The 19072-nt window shown below is 38.1% G+C and overlaps 1 protein-coding gene across 16 annotated transcripts in view; it reads left to right on the forward strand.

The window, feature by feature from the left end:
* The window catches only part of SLC44A5 (solute carrier family 44 member 5), a 471569-nt gene that overhangs the window by 128627 nt on the left and 323870 nt on the right, over positions 1-19072 (forward strand). For 10 of the 16 annotated variants that reach the window (XM_081490175.1, XM_081490170.1, XM_081490180.1 and 7 more), the window contains one exon: positions 9804-9882. The exons of the other annotated variants lie outside the window; for them this stretch is intronic. Coding sequence is in view for 5 of the 10 variants with exons in the window: in XM_081490170.1 (XP_081346296.1) it covers positions 9870-9882 (13 nt within the window). In the remaining 5 variants the exon portion in view is untranslated. The remainder of the gene's footprint in view (positions 1-9803; positions 9883-19072) is intronic. 16 annotated transcript variants of the gene reach the window in all.

Genomic DNA, 19072 nt, shown 5'->3' on the forward strand with positions numbered 1-19072 from the left:
GCAGGTAGTCAATAATATTCATTCCGCTGAACTACATTTAACTGAGGGAAGCTAAAGTCTAGACAATATAAATAATTTTATTTAGTCTACAGTGATTATGGATACAAGAACAAAACGAACACCGTTCTAATACTTTTTCTGGAAACATGAGGTTTATTAGGAAAGGCAATAAAATGTTTTCTGCAAGGTCAAGTTTTTCTATTCTTGACTTTGTATGTTAATTTTCAAGTGGATGTCCAGACTTATGTGTTATGTCATCAGTAATAAATTGAAATAGAATTTTTAAAGATCCTCTACATTCTTGAAATTGTTTATTAATAAAGTGAAAGGGATGGGAAAGTTATTTATACTTATTTTATTGTTATCAGTGTGGGAAGAGTGAGATAGTAAAGTAAGGCTAACATCTAGAAAGTAAATAAACCACTACAGAATCAAAGAGCCACAAATGGAGCCTCTTCTTATATACTGTGTTGATAGTATTGAAGGGTGTCATCATTTCTTAAGCATGGCAAAAAATCCAGAGGGATAGATTTCTTGAATTAGTTATTGTGAACAAGATTTTCTGAGTGTTCAGAGGTGGGGGAGAAGTGACAAAAAAACTGACCTGGAAATTTATGCTCTTAAAAAATTTAGCTGGGTGTATTTTTATATGAATAAAGTATTTTATCAATTGGTCCATTAATTCACCTACTCACTCACCCACCCATTATAATGGTGTTAAGACTGGCACTTAAAAAGCTTCCATGAGAATCTGTTCTTTACCATTAGTCAATGATTTTTTTAAATTATGTTTCTTTAAATAAGAACTTCAAACTTTTATGGATAGCAAGTTAGTGACTGAGTTTCATTTCCTTTATTGTAAACATTGGACTTATTTATGAAAGTTGTGAGGAAAATATAGCCTTAAAATACAGCTATCCAATCATTCAGCATACATGTCAGTAATACATACTTGGTACTGAGTGCTGAGGATTCAGTGGTAAATATAGTTAAATAGATTTCAGAGATAGAAGGAATACCAAGAGATGTTATAAGGAGGGCTGGTAAGGCATAGTTACTGTCCATGAGACACAGACATGGAGAAAGGTTGTGACTTGTCCAAGGTTACAGAGCTTGTAAATGATTCCTCAGAATATATAAGGTTATTTTTAGGTATAATTTTGATTTGCATGAATCTTCTAAGCATTACTGAATGATATCTATGAAGACAGCCAATGGCAAAAGGATCGTTGCACAAATGAGAAGCCACTAAAAAAACCCACTACTCTTTGGAAGAGGAAAGGGTTAGGGCTTCCCTGGTGTCTCAGACGGTAAAGAATCCACCTGCAATGTAGAAGATCTGGGTTCAATTCCTGGGTCAGTAAGATCTCCTGGAGAAGGTAATGGCAACCTACTCCACTATTCTTGCCTGGGAAATCCCATAAACAGAGGAGCCTAGTGGGCTACAGTCCTTGGGGTTGCAGAGAGCCAGACATGACTGAGTGACTAACATATATAGGATGGAGTGGGGGGAAAAATTTAGGATCATTTCAGTTCATCTAAAAATTTTTCAAACTTGAGTCTTTTCCCCATTGAGTTGCATATGGCTTAAAGAGTTGAAAAATAAACTGTTTATTGAGAATCTAAAATGTGTTAGGTACTTTAATATCTATTAACTCATTTAATATTCACAACTACACTGTAAAACACTGTATCATTAAGTATGATTAGCTGTTTCAGCTTGGTGTCAGAGAGTGTGATATTCCTTAGTGATCATCATTGTCCAGAGTCTGACGCACACTCTCATGTTCAGTAACTTCTATTATGTGGTCATCGAGAGGTTAACAGGCCCAGGCAAATTGGTCCCTTCTCACCAAACTTATGAGTCTGACTATAAATCAGGACCTCAATTTACAAGTCTCTATGAGGAAATTAACTGCCAAGTAGACTAGATATTCATGTCAGCTTGTCAGAACCTTTTATTCCCTGAGGAACAGAACACTTGGGAAATTAAAGACAGGAGGATGCCAAGGAAGTAAAAATTAGAAGAAAGTGAGTTGGATGCTCTTAATAAGGAGAGTGTCATGCAGTTACTGGAGCCCAGTGTTCCTTCTCTGCCACTGGAATATACTTGCCTGGCTGAGGGATCTGAATATTATTTTTACCCAATCATATCCCTCAGTCAATATTGTCTACGATCATGGCCAGTTGTATACTCAGCCGCAGTAAGAGAAAATAGATAGGGAGAGCCTTAAACTTTGTTCCCCAAAGTCCTCTAGTTTGGGCCAAGCATCTGCAGATGCTAGAAGAAGGAACAGAGAGGCAGCTTATGGATTAATTATAATAATCAGGACAGAGATTATGATAGTGATAATCTCTGATAGTGACTCAAGATTTATTATGTGTTAGAAATTGTGCTGAGCTTTATATCAATTACCTAACTTAACTCTCATGACAACCATCTCCAATCAACACTTAATATTCTTGTTTTATGTAGATGCATGCGTGCCTGCATGCTAAGTCGCTTCAGTCGTGTCCGACTCTGTGTGACCCCATAGATGGCAGCCCACCAGGATCCTCTGACCACAGGGTTCTCCAGGCAAGAATACTGGAGTGGGTCGCCATTTCCTTCTCCATTTATATAGATGAGGAAACTGAAGTTTAGAAATGTTAAAAAATAATTCACTGGAAAGTGGGTAGTCCAAACCAGTGGAATGGGGGCATCTCAAGGTTAGTGTGTCCAAAGCTGACATCTTCATTTCTTCTTAAAACGTATTCCTCTTCCAGGTCTGAAACCTCTAGGTACTAGATCCCTCTCTCCATCTCTCTCTCCCTCCCTCCTTCTGTTCTACTTTCTCTCTCCCTACTTCTATCCTTCCTTCCTTCTCTTCTTCATTCCCTCCACTCTCAGTTCCTAACATCAGAAAATACAGTAAATTTCACCTCCAAAATACACAGTGGATCTTTTCCCTTTCCTTCACCTCTCCAGTCACCACTCTAATCCAGTTATAGACCACCTCCTGCAGTTGCTAGGCTCCCCCCGCCCCACAAACCAAGCATTGTCCAAAAGAGTGGTATTTTTCTTTATATAGGTAAAATTTATGTAACATGAAGTCAGTCATTTTAACCATTTAAAAAGTATACAATTGAAAGATGGTAACGATAACCCTATATGCGAGACAGAATAAGAGACACAGAGGCATAGAACAATTTTATGGACTCTGAGGGAGAAGGTGAGGGTGGGACGTTCTGGGAGAATAGCATTGAAACATGTATATTATCATATGTGAAACAGAACACCATTCCATGTTCGATGCATGAGACAAGGACTCAGGGCCGGGGCAATGGGATGACCCAGAGGGATGGGATGGGGAGGGAGGTGGGTGGGGGGTCCAGGAAGGGGAACACATGTAAACCCATGGCTGATTCATGTCAATGTATGGCAAAAACTATTACAATATTGTAAAGTAATTAGCCCCCAACTAAAATAAATAAATTTATATAAAAAAAAAAAAAAGAATAACTGGAGAAGGGAGGCCTGGGAAGAACAGGGTGAGATTAAGCAAGGGGATGGGAATCAAAAAAAAAAAAAAAAGTATACAATTGAGTGGCTTTTCATATATTCACAATGTTTTGCAGCCATCACTACTATCTAATTCTAGAACACTTTCAAAAAGAAACCCTGATCTATTAAACACTTTTCTGTTCTTCTTCCCCTGAAAACCAGTGATCTGCTTTCTGTCTTCATAAATTTGCCTATTCTGGACATTTCATGTAAATGGAATCATATTTTGTGGCCTTTTAAAAAATTTTTTGGCTTTTGTGTGTGGCTTCTTTCATGAGAAATGTTTTCAAGGTTCATCCTTGATGGAACATGTATCAGTCCTTAATTCCCATTTATGTCTGAGAAATATTTTATTGTATGAATATATCACGTTTTGTTTATTCATCAGTTGATGAACATTTGGATTGTTTCGACTTTTTGGCTATTATGAATAATACTTCTGTGAACATGTTTTAACACCTGTTTCAACTCACTAATCTTTCAAAAATGAAAACCATGTGATTTCCCTATTTAAAATCGTTCAGTAGCTTCTTATTGCAATCATATTATAGTCCAAATGGCTTATTTTTCTAATTTTAATTTATGTTTGACTGTGCTGGGTCTTTGTTGCTGTGTGTGGGCTTTCTATAATGGTGGTAAGTGGGGGATGGGGGGGCTACTCTAGTTGCCATGTACAGACTTATTGCTTCAGTGGCTTCTCTTTTGTGGAGCATGGCTTCAATTGCTCGGCAGCACCTGGTATCTTTCTGGACTGGGAATGGAACCTGTGTCCCCTGCACTGGCAGGCAAATTCTTAACCACTGGACCACCAGGGAAGTCCCAAGATGTTTTCTTTTGGCCCACAAGGGTCTACATGCTCTGCCTCTTCTTCCTCGTTTAAGCATCTTTCCTCTTCCCTTAATATGCGGCAGGCACACTTGCCTCCATTTCTTTTAGCTTCTCAAGCCTGCTTAGAGTAGTCACACTTAACTGTTTTATGCATTTCACACCTGAAATGCTCTTTGCAGTTCTTCACATGGCTAGTTTATTTCATCTTTCAAATCTCCATCCTTAATGTTGCCTTCCCTGAGAAGTTTTCCCCTAACTCTGTTATTCCCTATTTGCTTCTAATAGTTTTCCACCTTATGATTACATGTTTCTTTCTACTCTGTCACCCTCACAAGAATGTAAAGTTCCTTAAGGTCAGGAATTAAAGTGTACCCATTTTCATCATTAATGTTTACACCTGTGCTTAGTGCACAACTTGACACAGAAGAGGCACTTCATAAATGTTTGAATGAATGGGAAAGATCACAGGTGTTGGATGTGAGATAGAGTAATTCAATGTTTGGTGACAGAGGTATGTGTGCATGCTAAGTCGCCTCTATGCAACCCCATGGACTGTAGCCTGCCAGACATCTCTGTCCATGGGATTCTCTAGGCAAGAATACTGGAATGGGTTGCTATGCCTTCCTCTAAGGGATCTTCCTGACCCAGGGATTGAACCCACGTCTCTTATGTCTGCTGCATCAGCACGCAGGTTCTTTACCAATAGTGCCAACTGGGAAGCCCTAACAGAGGTACACTGACAAAAAAGAGCTAGGTGGTACAGGATCTTCAGTTATGCTAACATTTGAAAATCTCGGCAGGTGAGTGTTCAAAGAGCAGGTCAGTCATTGGTTCAAGATGGAATCTGAACCAAGATGGGAATCTGGTTAAGGGGTCAGAGGAAAACCTCTGCATGTAAAGCCAGAGTTTAGGAAAAAAGAGCATGGTTAATTTGATGTCAGTTCTAAACAAACTGACTAAATTTCCTTAAATATCACCTGTCTAAAATCAGGATTGGGTCTTGAAACCAGCCTGGAACTGAGGTCACAGCCATAAAGCCACCTCCTTTTAGAAGAGGATGACTAAAAAGATGAGGATGTAGGCAGGGGTGACAAACTCAAAACTGTTAAACACTGATAGACCTATGCTCTTCAAATCACCAATCTTTCTTTAGCATTTTTAATTAATACCTCATCCTTATCTACTTGATGTGAATAGATTGTGGCCAAATCACCTCATGTCCCCTTGCCTTCTGGATATGACCACCAGGGTCCTTTAGAGCTCTGAAAATCTATGATCCTCCATGCCATAGTTTCCAAGTTTCAAATGATTTTTTTCACCATGCACAATTGATGTTGGCTCTCAAGTATCATATGTGTTTGTGGGTCCTTTCAAAATGGCACTGCTTGACTTGAAAAAACAGCATATTTCAGAACACATAACCCTTAATCTTAAGACTGGAGGTATAATTTCAGAAAAAAAGAATTTGAATAATATTTAGTAGCAAGATTTCCTAAACTATTTTTTAATATGGTAGTTACTTAAAGGTAAATGCATATGTTTACAAAATCATCTAACTTTAGGAAGTTAACATCCAAAGTGTTAAAATTTTCTTTATTTGCTCTTCATTGTTGTGTGGGCTTTACTCTAGTTGTGGCAAGGGACAGCTGTTCTGTGTGCAGGCTTCTCACTGATGTGACTTTGCTTGTTGCAGAGCACAAACTCTAGGGCATGTGAACTTTAGTAGCTGAGACATGTGGGCTCAGTAGTTGTGACTCCTAGGCTCTGGAGAACAGGCTCAGTAATTGTGGTGTATGGGTTAGTTGCTCCATGGCACATGGGATCTTCCCAGATCAGGGATTGAACCTGTGTCTCCTGCACTGGCAGGCGAAATCTTTGCCACTGAGACACCAGAGAAGCTCCCAAAGTTTCCCCCTCCCCCAACTAAAGTTATTAGATCAATCTATTCTCTGAGGATTTCATTTTGATTTTTGTCTGAACACAAACTTAAGCTAGTAGAATAGAAGTTTATTGGTACCTAAATTGCAAGATTAGACTAATCTTTCTTATTCTTTGCTGTGCAATGAACTGTGATAAAAATGAGAGTCTGTACAAATCAGAGATATGTTAACAAGATTCTTAGACAGGAATTAGACATTTTCCATGACTGATCAGGTAGCACTGTAATGAGACAGATCTAGTCTTGGATTACAATTAGAAGTTTGAAGAAAGACTTAGAAGTCTTAAACAAATTTTATGAAGTACAAAAATGGTTAAGTGGAGCAATATGAAATGTCAGCTCTGGGCTTCTTAACATGTAACTTTGAAATGAAAAGTTAAAGAAAAACGTGATAACATTTAAAAATCTAAAAATAATTTTTGAAACAAGTCTTGAATTTGGACATACTTATAAGGAATAAAAACACAAATCAAGGAGAAGATATTTAAGGAAAAGAATGGCTACATACGCAAATGTAGAAGGAATAATGGAAGCAGAAAATCGCCATTTTGCAACCACTATTGTAATAATGGATTCAGAAGAATAATCGATGAGTGCTAAAAGTTTGAAGAGGAATGGGATATTTATGTGTCATCAGAGTATGCCCTTAGAGATTACCTACTAATTACAAAGCAAGAAATGGTAACTTGACAGTGGAGAAACTTGACACTACTTTATTGAGTGATCAAAGTTAACATCATAATGATGGAATAAACTGAGTTTGATTCCTGACATGATACACTGAGAAAGTCACAACGCCATTTCTGTAGTATTCTTGCCCAAAATGCATAACTTGAATCTAATCATGTGGAAACATCAGACAAACCCAGTATCTAATTTATTTATCTGTGGTCATGTAGAGAATGTCCTTGTTCTTAGGAAAGAAGAATGAAGTACTTAGGGATAAAAAGGCATGATTCTGCAAATAATTCTCAAATGGTTCAGGAAAAATATCTTGTGGATGTACATGTGTTTGTGTGTGTGGGTAGAAAGAGAAATATGGCAAAGTGGTAACTGTGACTTTGATTGAAGGGTATGCAACAGTTCTTTGTTCTATTCTTCCAACTCTTCTGTAAGTTTGAAATTATTTCAAAATAAAAAGTTAAAGAAATAAAAAGAGCAATCAATAATAATCTGCCTGAGAAAAGGTGTTCTTTTCTTCCTGAGTCACTATCAATGAATAGAAAGCATTTGAACAGTGCCAAAGTGAAACTGCAGACTCCATGAGGCAGAACTGATGGCAGAGTTGGTAGATGAACTTGCAGTATTATTTATTAGTATAATTCAGAAAACAAGGTTGAGTTTCTTATAACTATCTCTGAAGATTGTTACCTTATGTGGATAATTCAGTTCATTTTGTAGATATTGACAGGGCTCCTATTGTATTTCAATATCTTTGCTAGACGCTGAGGCTTCTGTGATGACTAACTCTTGTTCTCAGGTCACTGACACTTGGGAAGGGGGGACAGCTATAAAAACAAATTTAATATTAGACAGTAAAAGTAAACATAGATAAACAGATGCAATAATTATGATGGTATGGGGAGGAGGGGTTGGTGTGGTGGAGGGGAATGACAATGAAGCCCAGGAGTTTTCCATATGGTTGGGGGATGGGACGGATGGAGCAGAGAGATTCCTGGCAATGGGAACAGTAAGGACAGAGGCAGGAGTTACAAGAAAGGTTGGGTTGTTTTGGGGACTCAAGTAGTCTGGTGTTGTTGAGTGTATATAGCTTTCTGATTTTCAATTTGTAATAATAAAGCATTAGCCTTTAGTTTAGTTATAGTTATGAATATTGATGACACTAAAATAGTACAAAATAATTAACACCAGAGAACATACAATATAAAGTAAACCTTTCAGAAACTGTTCTTATTTTGTATTAGATGGCATTAAAAAAAAACACAAAACTTGGGATTCCTTTTGTTTAAAAATAACTTGTGATTCCTTCTGCAAAACCTTTTGCAGGTTTTATCAAATTTGAATAATATATGGGCTCTTTTTTAAGGAAAGAAATTCCCATTATTCCCAACAAGCATATCTTCAGATGCTTAGTGGCTGGGGGATCAGAGTTTGAGAATGAAAATGCCTTTCCATTACAAATTGCTACTATAAAAGAGATATTTTGTTTTCAATTGGCAAAAGTGTTTTGGATTATCAAAATGAAAACAAAGCAAATAAACTGCAATAGGCAAATGATAAAAGATATTTGCAGTCTTAGAGTTGAAAGCTTAGTATTCTTCACATGCAAGCTTTACACAAATTTGTAAGTAATGCATTCAGACACCCTGAGTACATGGGCAAACAACCTGATGAATAATTTATAAAAGATGAAATAAAAATGACTAGTAAGCATTTAGAATGTTCACCTTCCTGATAATTTAAAAAGTAATTTATAATGAGAGACCATTTTTTGACCTATAAAATTTGTAGATGTTTTTAAAATGTATAGCCTGTGTTGATGAGAATTTTTAATAATAGAAAAAAATTGCAAGCAATCTGTCTATCAAACAGTGTTAATGTATGTTGATATAGTATACATTTCCTGGTCATTAAAATGTTGCTTTTGAGAAATTTTAAATAATAGAAATGCCTGTGCTATCATATTAAATCTAAAAAGCAGTGAACAAAAAGTATGATTTCACCTTGTCAAAATACACATAGAGGATTTTGATAACATCTTCTATTACCATAGTATACTTATCAGTAGGAAAACTGGGTGAAAGAGTTTATAGGAACTCTCACTACTATTTTGCAACTCTTCTGTAAGTCTAAAATTATTTCAAAATGAAAAGTTGGAAAACATACAGAGAAAAAGGACTGATAGGAAAAACAACAAAATCTTTGTAGTAACCTCTACATGGTGAAATGGGTTTTTTCCCTTTCATTAAAAAATGCTTTTCTCTAACATTTTTACAAGTTACATGCTATATCATCATCATCATCATCTCTCTCTCTCACACACACACACACACACACTTCTTTCTCTAAAATTAGAACAACACAAAAGCTAAACTTGAAAGAAAAATGCCATCTACCACAAGCAATTTGTTGATCAGTGTGACAGCTAAACATAAAAAGCAGAAATATGAATGCTGAAAAAGGGTCCATATGGGTGGAAGAAAATACAGAGGTATCAACTGCTTAGAGATGCACTTAACAGGTGGATGTGAACTATGAGAGTAGATAATAAAAATAAAGGTGGAGATAGATGTAGGAGACTGTGGCACTGATAATTTTATTTTAGTGGTAAAGGAGATAACAAAGTCTTCTCAAAAGAGAGTAGATACCCACAGTATTTTATGTTAGAAGAGAATAAGGTTAATTCTTTAGGTTTCTAGGAATCATAAATCATAGTAGGTTATGGGAGTATTCCCTTAAGGTTGGTTTTTAATAAGTTAAAGTAAAATCATTTGTTGTAGGTAACCATCTTTATACTTGTTTTTATCACAGACTCTGTTCTAAGCAACTCAACTTTGCACTGGTTCAGGTCTTCTGAAACGACAGCCTCTTATCTTAATGACTGACAAAGGTAACCACCTAGTCAAATTAAGTCCTTCTTGATGTAGATGTTGGTGTAAAATATTATTGTTCAATATTAAATAAGGACAAATAGAAAAATGAATACAGAGTATGGTGTCACTAGGAGCTGCACCTGAAACACTGCAGCATTGTGGTTCTCAGTCTTTTCCTATCTCAAGACCTCTGAGATGCAGGGAATCCTCCTTCCGTGCCTGGGGGCTCCCTATAGCTGTGATTCTGAGGAAGTCATGGTGTATATGGGCTCTGTGGTTTGTAAAGAGCACATCCTCAGGCAAACTTAAGTCACTTCTGATACTGCCCCCTTTCTACTGCTTCACTCCCTGCACCTTAAGAGTTACTGTTAGAATTGACATTTTCTTAAAGGATTATTCTTCTTAGCCCCCTTTCTCATTGGGAAGTCAGAGCTCTTTGAAGCAACCTGGTATCAGAAGTTGTTCCTTCTAGAGGGACTTAGAAGCACTTTACATTTTGACCCTGAGTTCTACTATTTCTGTCTTCATAATTAGGTTTTAAGCCCTTGGCATTGAAAGACCAGGTTTTATCTATCTTTTTACCTTCTTCAGGGTTGGCCTTTAACATTCAAAAAGGTGGTTACTTAGCAAATGTTTGCTGAAAATGATTACTGTTTTCCTTAAGGGCAGATTTTGTTCCCTCATGAAGGAAAATCTATTTATTGCTATGAAAAAAATGTTGTATAAGTACAAATTAAAATGAAAAATATAGAGTATGTAGCTTAAAGCTAAGCTGCAGCTTTGATCTTTGGCTGAGTATTTTAAAAAGATTACAAGGGTTATTAAAAATAGGATCTAAAGGTCTAACAAGACCTAAAAATGGGCCCAAGAATGTGTGTAAATCTGCTTAGGCTCCTGAAGGCTGCAGGCACATTGTAGTATGTGGGCATCACTGACACAGACCCCTGCTCCATGAATATGTTCTAGGGGAGCCTCTACCCTCTGAGTGTGGACTGCAATTGTTCCTCAAGTAGGAAAACAGGAAAATGACAGATTTAAAGAACACTTTCTTGTACGCAGATATATAGTGTTATTAACATTCTTATGCCTGGTGCAGATTACTTCATTGCTTAGGCCTATTTGCTCCTTTGTCAAAGAGAATAACAATCACCTCCTAGAACAAGGTAAGGATCAAATGGACACAGTGTCTGAGAATCAGTATGTATATGTAAATAAATAGTGGTTTGTATTTTATTCACAAATTGAAATTCAGAAGTAGGTTACAAGTGTGTAAGTGTATTTGAAATAGCATCACTAGGGTTTTATGATACCTTAGCTATATTGTGGTTTACACTGGCATGTGAACAGAGAGCAGGACATTGCTACCGTGTTTGAGGGAAAGCAATTTCTCAAAGTCACACAACTGACATCCTCCTAGAGTTCTGGAACCATGATGTACTTGTAAGATGAGTGGTGACGCTGAAATTGTTAGTTGCCAGCCGTGTCTGACTCTTTGCGACCCCATGGAATGTAGCCCACCAAGGTCCTCTGCCCATGGAATTCTCCAGGCTAGAATACTGGAGTGGCTACCTGTTCCCTTCTCCAGGAGATCCTGACCCAGAGATCGAACCCCAGTCTCCCACATTGCAGGCAGATTCTTTACCATCTGAGCCACAGGGAAGTCCAGGTACCTAGCTCTTTTCCCTGTTGCTCATTTGGTATTTATCGTTCTTTCCTGAATATTAGCTATTAGATAAACTAGAGAAGATATCACAACGTTCACCATCAGAAAAAAACCATTTCTTTCACAGTAATATCTTCTTTTTAAAACTTCTCCTAATTGATGTTTCTGTTGGCCTTCATTTAGGGTCAGGTACCTTGCAGGCCTTTGACAAATAAATGAATGACATTTTCTTTGCCATTTATGTTAGGCTCCTTGGGCATGAGTCATTGTTCAACTCTAATCAATTTTTTTTGCAGGATTTACATGTGTAATAGATGAAAAAAATGTGATCGGAAAAATCATAGAAAAGAGTATAGATCTTGGCAAAAATTTCCCATCCATAGGACAACATTTGCATGCTTGTTAGAGTAGAACACAGAGGCTATAGCATCCCCAGTGACACCACTATCAATAGAAAATATTCAGTAAACATAAAATTACCTGTGAAGTTGTGCTAGGTGTCATAATATGAGAATCACGTTGAGAACAGTGATTGGGAATTACATATATTGACTTGATAGAAGGAGAGAAGAAAAGCAATAAGCAAATATCTATATATGGGCATTGTGGTTTTCATTATGTAGAAGTTATAACCTAAATTTTGGAATGTTGTTGTTGTTCAGTTGCTAAGTTGTGTCTGACTCTTCGCAACCCTATGGACTGCAGCACACCGAGCTTCCCTGTCCTTCACTATCTCCTGGAATTTGTTCATACTCATGTCCATCGAGTTGGTGATGCCATCCTATCATCTCATCCTCTGTTGTCCCCTTCTCCTCCTGCCTTCAGTCTTTCCAAGCATTAGGGTCTTTTCCAATGAGTCAGTTCTTTTCATCAGGTGACCAAAGTATTAGAGCTTCAGCTTTAGCATCTGTCTTTCCAATGAATATTCAGGGCTGATTTCCTTTAGGATTGTCTAGTTTTATCTCCTTGCAGTTCAAGGAACTCTCAAGAGTCTTATCCATCATCACAGTTCAAAAAACATCAATTCTTCAGCCCTCAGCCTTTTTTATGGCCCAGAATTTGGTATGTGGAAAAGGTTAATTATGTGACCGAAGTAGAGATTAGAAATAAAGTTTAGGTGACTTCGATGTCTTGTCAGTTTCACGCATAATAATCGTAGTGTTACTGTGAGCTCTTGAGTTTGCCAGGGGAGAAGGCATTTCAGTGTCGGCAGCCACCAAGGCAGGATAACAGGACAGTGGCAGGGAGAGTGATGGCTCTTACTCTTTGGAGTGTGTTCTTCAAGGCTGACCCAGGCTCTGGTTAGGCCTTGTGCTAGTACCTGAGGCAAGGTAATGCCTAGCACTATATTTCAGGGTGTGCCCTGGGCTCTTGTACCTGTGGGGAGGGTCAGGGAGGGGAACGCCAGCATTTTTATTTATGCAACTCCAGGGCAATGTATGTCTTCAGGGGCAATAAAGAGGAATGCCAGTGCTAGAGAGATAACCAAGATGATACTTGAGGAAATGATATAGCACCCAAAATTGCCTCAGAGATGAATAATAAATTCAATCTGAAACTGTTGTAAATTTTGTTTCCAAGTGCATGTAAGAGCAACAAAGCCAGTAGACATTTAGATGGGATTTTCAAGCTGACAGTTTATCCAGACTTTATACTTTAGCTTAAATGGGAGTGCCTCAAGTCACTCCTGATTCATTTCTGCAATGGAAAGGGAGTCTTTACAGTATGTTTTAAAACCACTGAGGATTTATTTGTATTAACATTTTAATTTTGCTAAATGCCAGTAAAGGCTATGCCTTATATTCACTTTTCTGTTAGGCAATTGCTTGAAAATGTGTCATTGTAAAGTTTAAGAGATATGTAATTTACTAGTATGTCCAGAAGCCAAGAAACTATTTCTACATTTATTTCTATATCTGTATCTATATGTGTTTATCTATATATTTATACCTACATCCATATCTATATTGTCCAATGGTCATACTTTCAAACATACTGATATTATAGAAAATAGAAATTGACATATTTAGATGGAGTTAATAAGATTAAAAATTATATAAAAATTAATCATGCACCCATACTTTAAAAGAAAAAGACTGTAAGAAATGAAGGTAAAGGCAGTAATAGTTCCCTTATATCCTAAGATTAACAAAGTTGATCAAAGCCCATCTGTTTATTCTTTGATTTTCTGTTTTACTTCTGTGGTCATTGTCACTCCAGTAGCATGTACAACAACACTGGAATATTACAAAGAAGGTTAGTATAGCCCCTGTGCAAAGATGGGACTTCTCAGGTGGCTCAGTGGAAAGAATCCACTTGCCAATGCAGGAGATGCAGGAGACATGGGTTCTATCCCTGGGTTAGGAAAAATCCCCTGGAGTAGGAAATGGCAACCTGCTCCAGTATTCTTGCCTGGAAAATACATTGACAGAGGAGCCTGGTGGGCTACAGTCTATGGGGTTCCAAAGAGTTGGACAAGACTGAGCAACACATGCACATACTAAAATGATTCACCAATTTGTAAAGCTGCCATATTTTTGTGTGGTTAATGACTTCTTTCTTTGGGTTCTTATGACACATGTATATACATTAGCTGTTATCTTACTGTATTATACTTGTTTACTTCTCTGTCCTGCAACAGAATTACTAAAAAAAAAAAAAAAGAAATTATTTTTTGTATCCATAGTGGCTAGCATATTGCCTAGCTTCTAAAAAGCACCAAGAAAATGTGTAATGGATGAATAAAAGCTTTATAGTCTATGAGTAAGAAACAAACAGCATTCTTTGTATAAATCCTTGTAACCCAGAAACTGATTCTGAAGCAGTTAATCCTCTTCTTCCTTTCTCACCTTGTCTTCTTGATGATAGAATTTCTATTTTAGTGTGATGCCCACATGGCCACCTCCTGTTGATAACTAGTCAGCACAACTCAGTTTGGTGATGGACAGATGGACAAGCCTGCTGTTGTTCTTGGCCATAAGACTGTTCTCCATAGTCTTATTTGTATCAAACAGGCCTTTCTTCCTGTCTTTTTTTTTGCAGGACTGTACATATTTGGTCCTAATACTGTCTCAAAATATTAAAGGCCATAAACAGGCTTTGGAAAGACAGATGAACAGAATTATTTTGAGAGATGCATGATATCTAACACACAAAAGAAGGACTTAATGGAAAAAGAACCATAAAATATGCCACTATTCAACTAAAGAGTTGCTAGTCTTCTCTCTTTTCTACCATAGTGGGATTAAAATAAAGCTGCAACATATTTCTGAAAAAATTCCAGATTATGGTACCAGTTATAATTCATTCAAATTTTATGTATAATCACATACATAAATAGTAGCTGCTTCAAATTAGCAATATAAACTAGAGTTGCATAGATAAGACACTGGCATGTTAATTTTTTCAACCATATGCAACATTCAAGAGCATTTTAACAGATATTTTCTTTACTGGAAAAAAAATGGGGAAAGAAAATGAATATTTAATGTTTATCATTGGTCAGGCATTTTTTTTCTTTTTTCTGTATTTTTTATGTAATCCTCAGAACTGCATTGTGAAATAAATTTTATTGTGAAGAAAAATTTAGGCTTAAAGGTAATAAGTAATCTGCTCATGGTCACAGAGCTGGGAAGTGACAAAACTGATTCCAAATCAAATTTTTCCAACTCTTGGATATTTTTCTCTACTTAATATGCTGGATTAGCCAGCATACAGTCAGTTTTTAAGGAATTTGGGTTCTTATTATAAATCTGTTGTTGTTTAGTTGCTAAGTTATGCCTGACTCTTTTATGACTCCATGGACAGTAGCCTGCCAGGCTCTTCTGTCTATGGGATTTCCCAGGCAAAAATACTGGAGTGGATTGCCATTTCCTTCTCCAGGGGATTTTCGCCAACCAGGACTGAACCCATGTCTTCTGCATTGGCAGGTGGATACTTTACCACTGAGCCACCAGGGAAGCTCTCATTATAAGTAGGAGTGTTTTAAAGCATTTCCCATTATTGTGAATGATGTCTTGGATGCCACCTAATATTTGTGCTACATGGGATGGGGTCCTGTCTCCTTTTCCAGATAAGTAAGTGGGTTGATTGAAAAATGATTCAATAGTGTGGTATAGGAAAGTGAAGTGAAGTTGCTCAGTCGTGTCCGACTCTTCGTGACCCCATGGACTGCAGCCTACCAGGCTCCTCCGTCCATGGGATTTTCCAGGCAAGAGTACTGGAGTGGGATGCCATTGCTTTCTTCCAGGTATAGGAAAAGTGATCTCTGAATTTTTGGAATGACAAGGTTGGAAGAAGAGTGCTCAGTGTCTCACAAACATTCTTCAGGAACTACTGGTCCATTTTTAGATGTCAATATTTGCCTTAGCTGTTCTTTTGCCTGAAGAGTCTGTGCCTGGGCTACTGTGATGGGGACTGACTTCAGCACTTGATTTCATTCTTGTTTTGACCAACTCATGGAGCACCGATGTTTTGACTGATAAAGGGGGTTGAGGGAAGAATCACTCTAGCCTTCTTGGGCTCTCTTAGCAAGCATCATTTTGTGGCTAGGTTTTATCTGAGGCCCATTGAGGTTGTTCATGTGTATATCCAGATCCAAGGAGAACTCCGGAACTGACTGCACTTTTTTGTGGAGCAGGGGTCATGCAAATCCTGAACTTCCTCTGGCTGTTTCAGCATCGCTGCCTCTCCCTCCCCGCTTTGGCATGGTAGCAGAAAGTGAAGTCGCTCAGTCGTGTCCGACTCTTTGCGACCCCATGGACTGTAGCCTACAAGGTTCCACTGTCCATGGGATTTTCCAGGCAAGAATACTGGAGTGGGTTGCCATTTCCTTCTCCACGAGATCTTCCCAACCCAGGGGTTGAACCCGGGTCTCCCGGATTATAGGCAGACGCTTTACCATCTGAGCCACCAGGGAAGTATAGTAGCAGAGTGCTTACTAAAGAGGAAAGATTCTGTGTGTTTGCTGCTCTTCTCATCCTACCCTCAGATGAGTTAGATTCACCTCAGGGTGAAAGGACAGGTTACAGGACTGACGGCTGGTACAGTAACCAAGTAACATAGTTGCTAAATGGGATCGACTCGATGAAGTAACAGACCTTGCCAGTTGTCATCCTGGTTTCCTTAGGTAATGCAAACAGTGCCAGAGGCAATTTCTAACTGTGTTAGATGATGATTTTTCTCCCCACAGCAGCCTTCAATTATAGTATGCTTAAAAATGGGAGTTAATCCAGACAGAATGATCAATTGGCTAGGTAAAATTTAACAAGTGAGTTTCATTCCAACTAAGTTACAAAGATGATTGTAATATTTGGAAACTGTCTTTTAGTGAGAAGCTCCGGAAAATAATTCTGAAATGCAGGCATAATTTCCAAGATGTAGAAATGGTCATTATGTTTAAATAGATGTTTATTTGTCTCTCTTATCTCTGTTTTCATATTTCTTTAGATATATGTGTTTTCCTATCATTTAAATTTAGTGATTAAGCTGTATTTAAACTAATGCTTTGTCATTAATGGGAGGTCGCCTTTAAAAAGTTGATTCAGTAGTATGAGTTATTTCAGGACTGGAGTTGAGCTGGTTCCTATTAATGAAGACTATTTTCCTTTTCTTTTTCTAGGACAGTGGAATTAATATAATCAGTTTTGTCTCTTTGTAGTCATGACACATTCTAGGCTTAGGTAAATAAACCCAACTGAAAAATAACAGACTAGCCAGCCCTGTCTATCACTTGGCTCAAAACTGTCATTTTTGGTTTCAACGTTATATTCACGAGCATTAATATGAAAAGTCTCTGTCAAAGATTTGCTTCATGTGTTTTGATTGCTTTAGAATGGAAATTTAAATACTGAATTTCAGAAATGAATTAGGAGAGGAGTGGAGAAAGTCCTGCACAACGAGTCAGTCAGTTGGTGCTGGTCTTGGTTTGCTACCACGTATGTACCTGGACAAATCACTTCAAATTTCTTAGCATGTTTCCTTTGTTTTTATTTTTTAAAAATAAATTTATTTACTTATTTATATGGGCCTTGTAGGTGTCGATATTGGTAAAGAATCTGCCTGCCAATGCAAGAGATGCAAAAGATGTGGGTTCAGGCCCTGGGTTGGGAAGATCCCCTGGAGTAGAAAATGGCAACCCACTCCAGTATTCTTACCTAGAGAATCCCATGCACAGAGGAGCGCGACACACACACACACACACACACACACACACACACACACACACACACACACACACACACACACACACACTTATTTGTTGGCTACTCTGGGTCTTTTTCACTGTGTGCAGGCTTTCTCTAGTTGTGGAGTGCAGGCTTCTCATTGTGGTGACTTCTCATTGCAGAGCACAGACTCTAGGGTGCACGGGCTTCAGTAGTTGCTGCACATGCTAGTTGCAACTCCTAGTCTCTAGGGTATGGGCTCAGTAGTTGTGGTACATGGGCTTAATCGCCCTGAAGCATGGGATGCATGTGAGATCTTCTCAGACCAGGGTTCCAGGGATCAAACCCATGTCCCCTGCATTGGCAGGAGAATTCTTAACCACTGGGTCATGTAGGAAGTTCTTCCTTTGCTCTTGTAACTAAGATGGTTCGACTAGGTTGGGATGGCCCATAGATGTCTGCTTGTCTGCCAGCTCTGATTAATTGGTAATACCTGCCTAGGGAGCTGTGCTGGCAATGAGGGTGAGCCTCTTTCAGCTGATGGGAAGACTGGGAGTGAGAGGGCCACTTATTTGCCCATACCTGAACTCACCCACTTCTTGGATCATTTTCTGTTTCTATTATGACTTTCATAATTTTTTTTTTTTTTTTGCCACACAGCGTAGCTTGTGGGATCTTAGTTATTCAGAGCAATTGAACCCAGGTCCTTGGCACTGAAAGCAAGGAGTCCTAACCACTGGACTACCAGGGAATTCCCCATGACCTTTATGATTTATTCTTAATTTTTACCTCAAGAAATGTTTTCTCTATCCTTGAAGATAATTGGAAAACTTAAGAGCAAGGAGACATAGTCTTTGAGTTCATCTAGTCAAAACTAGGCTGATGTATATAAAAGTGCTTTGTAAAATGTTGCACACTATTTTAGTTATTTGAGGACAGCATGGGTGGTGCTAGTGGTAAAGAACTCACCTGCCAATGCAGGAGACATAATAGACGAGTGTTCGATCCCTGGGAAGATCCCTTGGAGGAGGAAATGGCAACCCAATTCAGTATTCTTGCCTGGAGAATCCTATGGACAGAGGAACCTGGTGGGCTACAGTCCATAGCGTCACAAAGAGTTGGACACAACTAAATAGACTTAGCATGCATGCATGATTAACTAATAGTTAGCTTTCCCATGTGTTTGAGGAAGGGGGCCTTCCTCCCTAATTTTCATGAAATGGTTGTTAGAGAACTGATGCAGTTTTAAAATGTAAATTTCTCAGCAGTTATTCCACTGACATTAAATTAAGAAAATTAAGTGTTAAGTTGTACCATATGGGCAGTAAACACTGTAGATATTCAGAGAACTAGAGAGCTGGAGTCATCAGGGAGTACTGA

This window comes from Giraffa tippelskirchi, chromosome 5 (genome assembly GCF_054371585.1).
Source record: "Giraffa tippelskirchi isolate mGirTip1 chromosome 5, T2T-mGirTip1v1.2.pri, whole genome shotgun sequence".
Taxonomy (NCBI): Eukaryota; Metazoa; Chordata; class Mammalia; order Artiodactyla; family Giraffidae; genus Giraffa; species Giraffa tippelskirchi.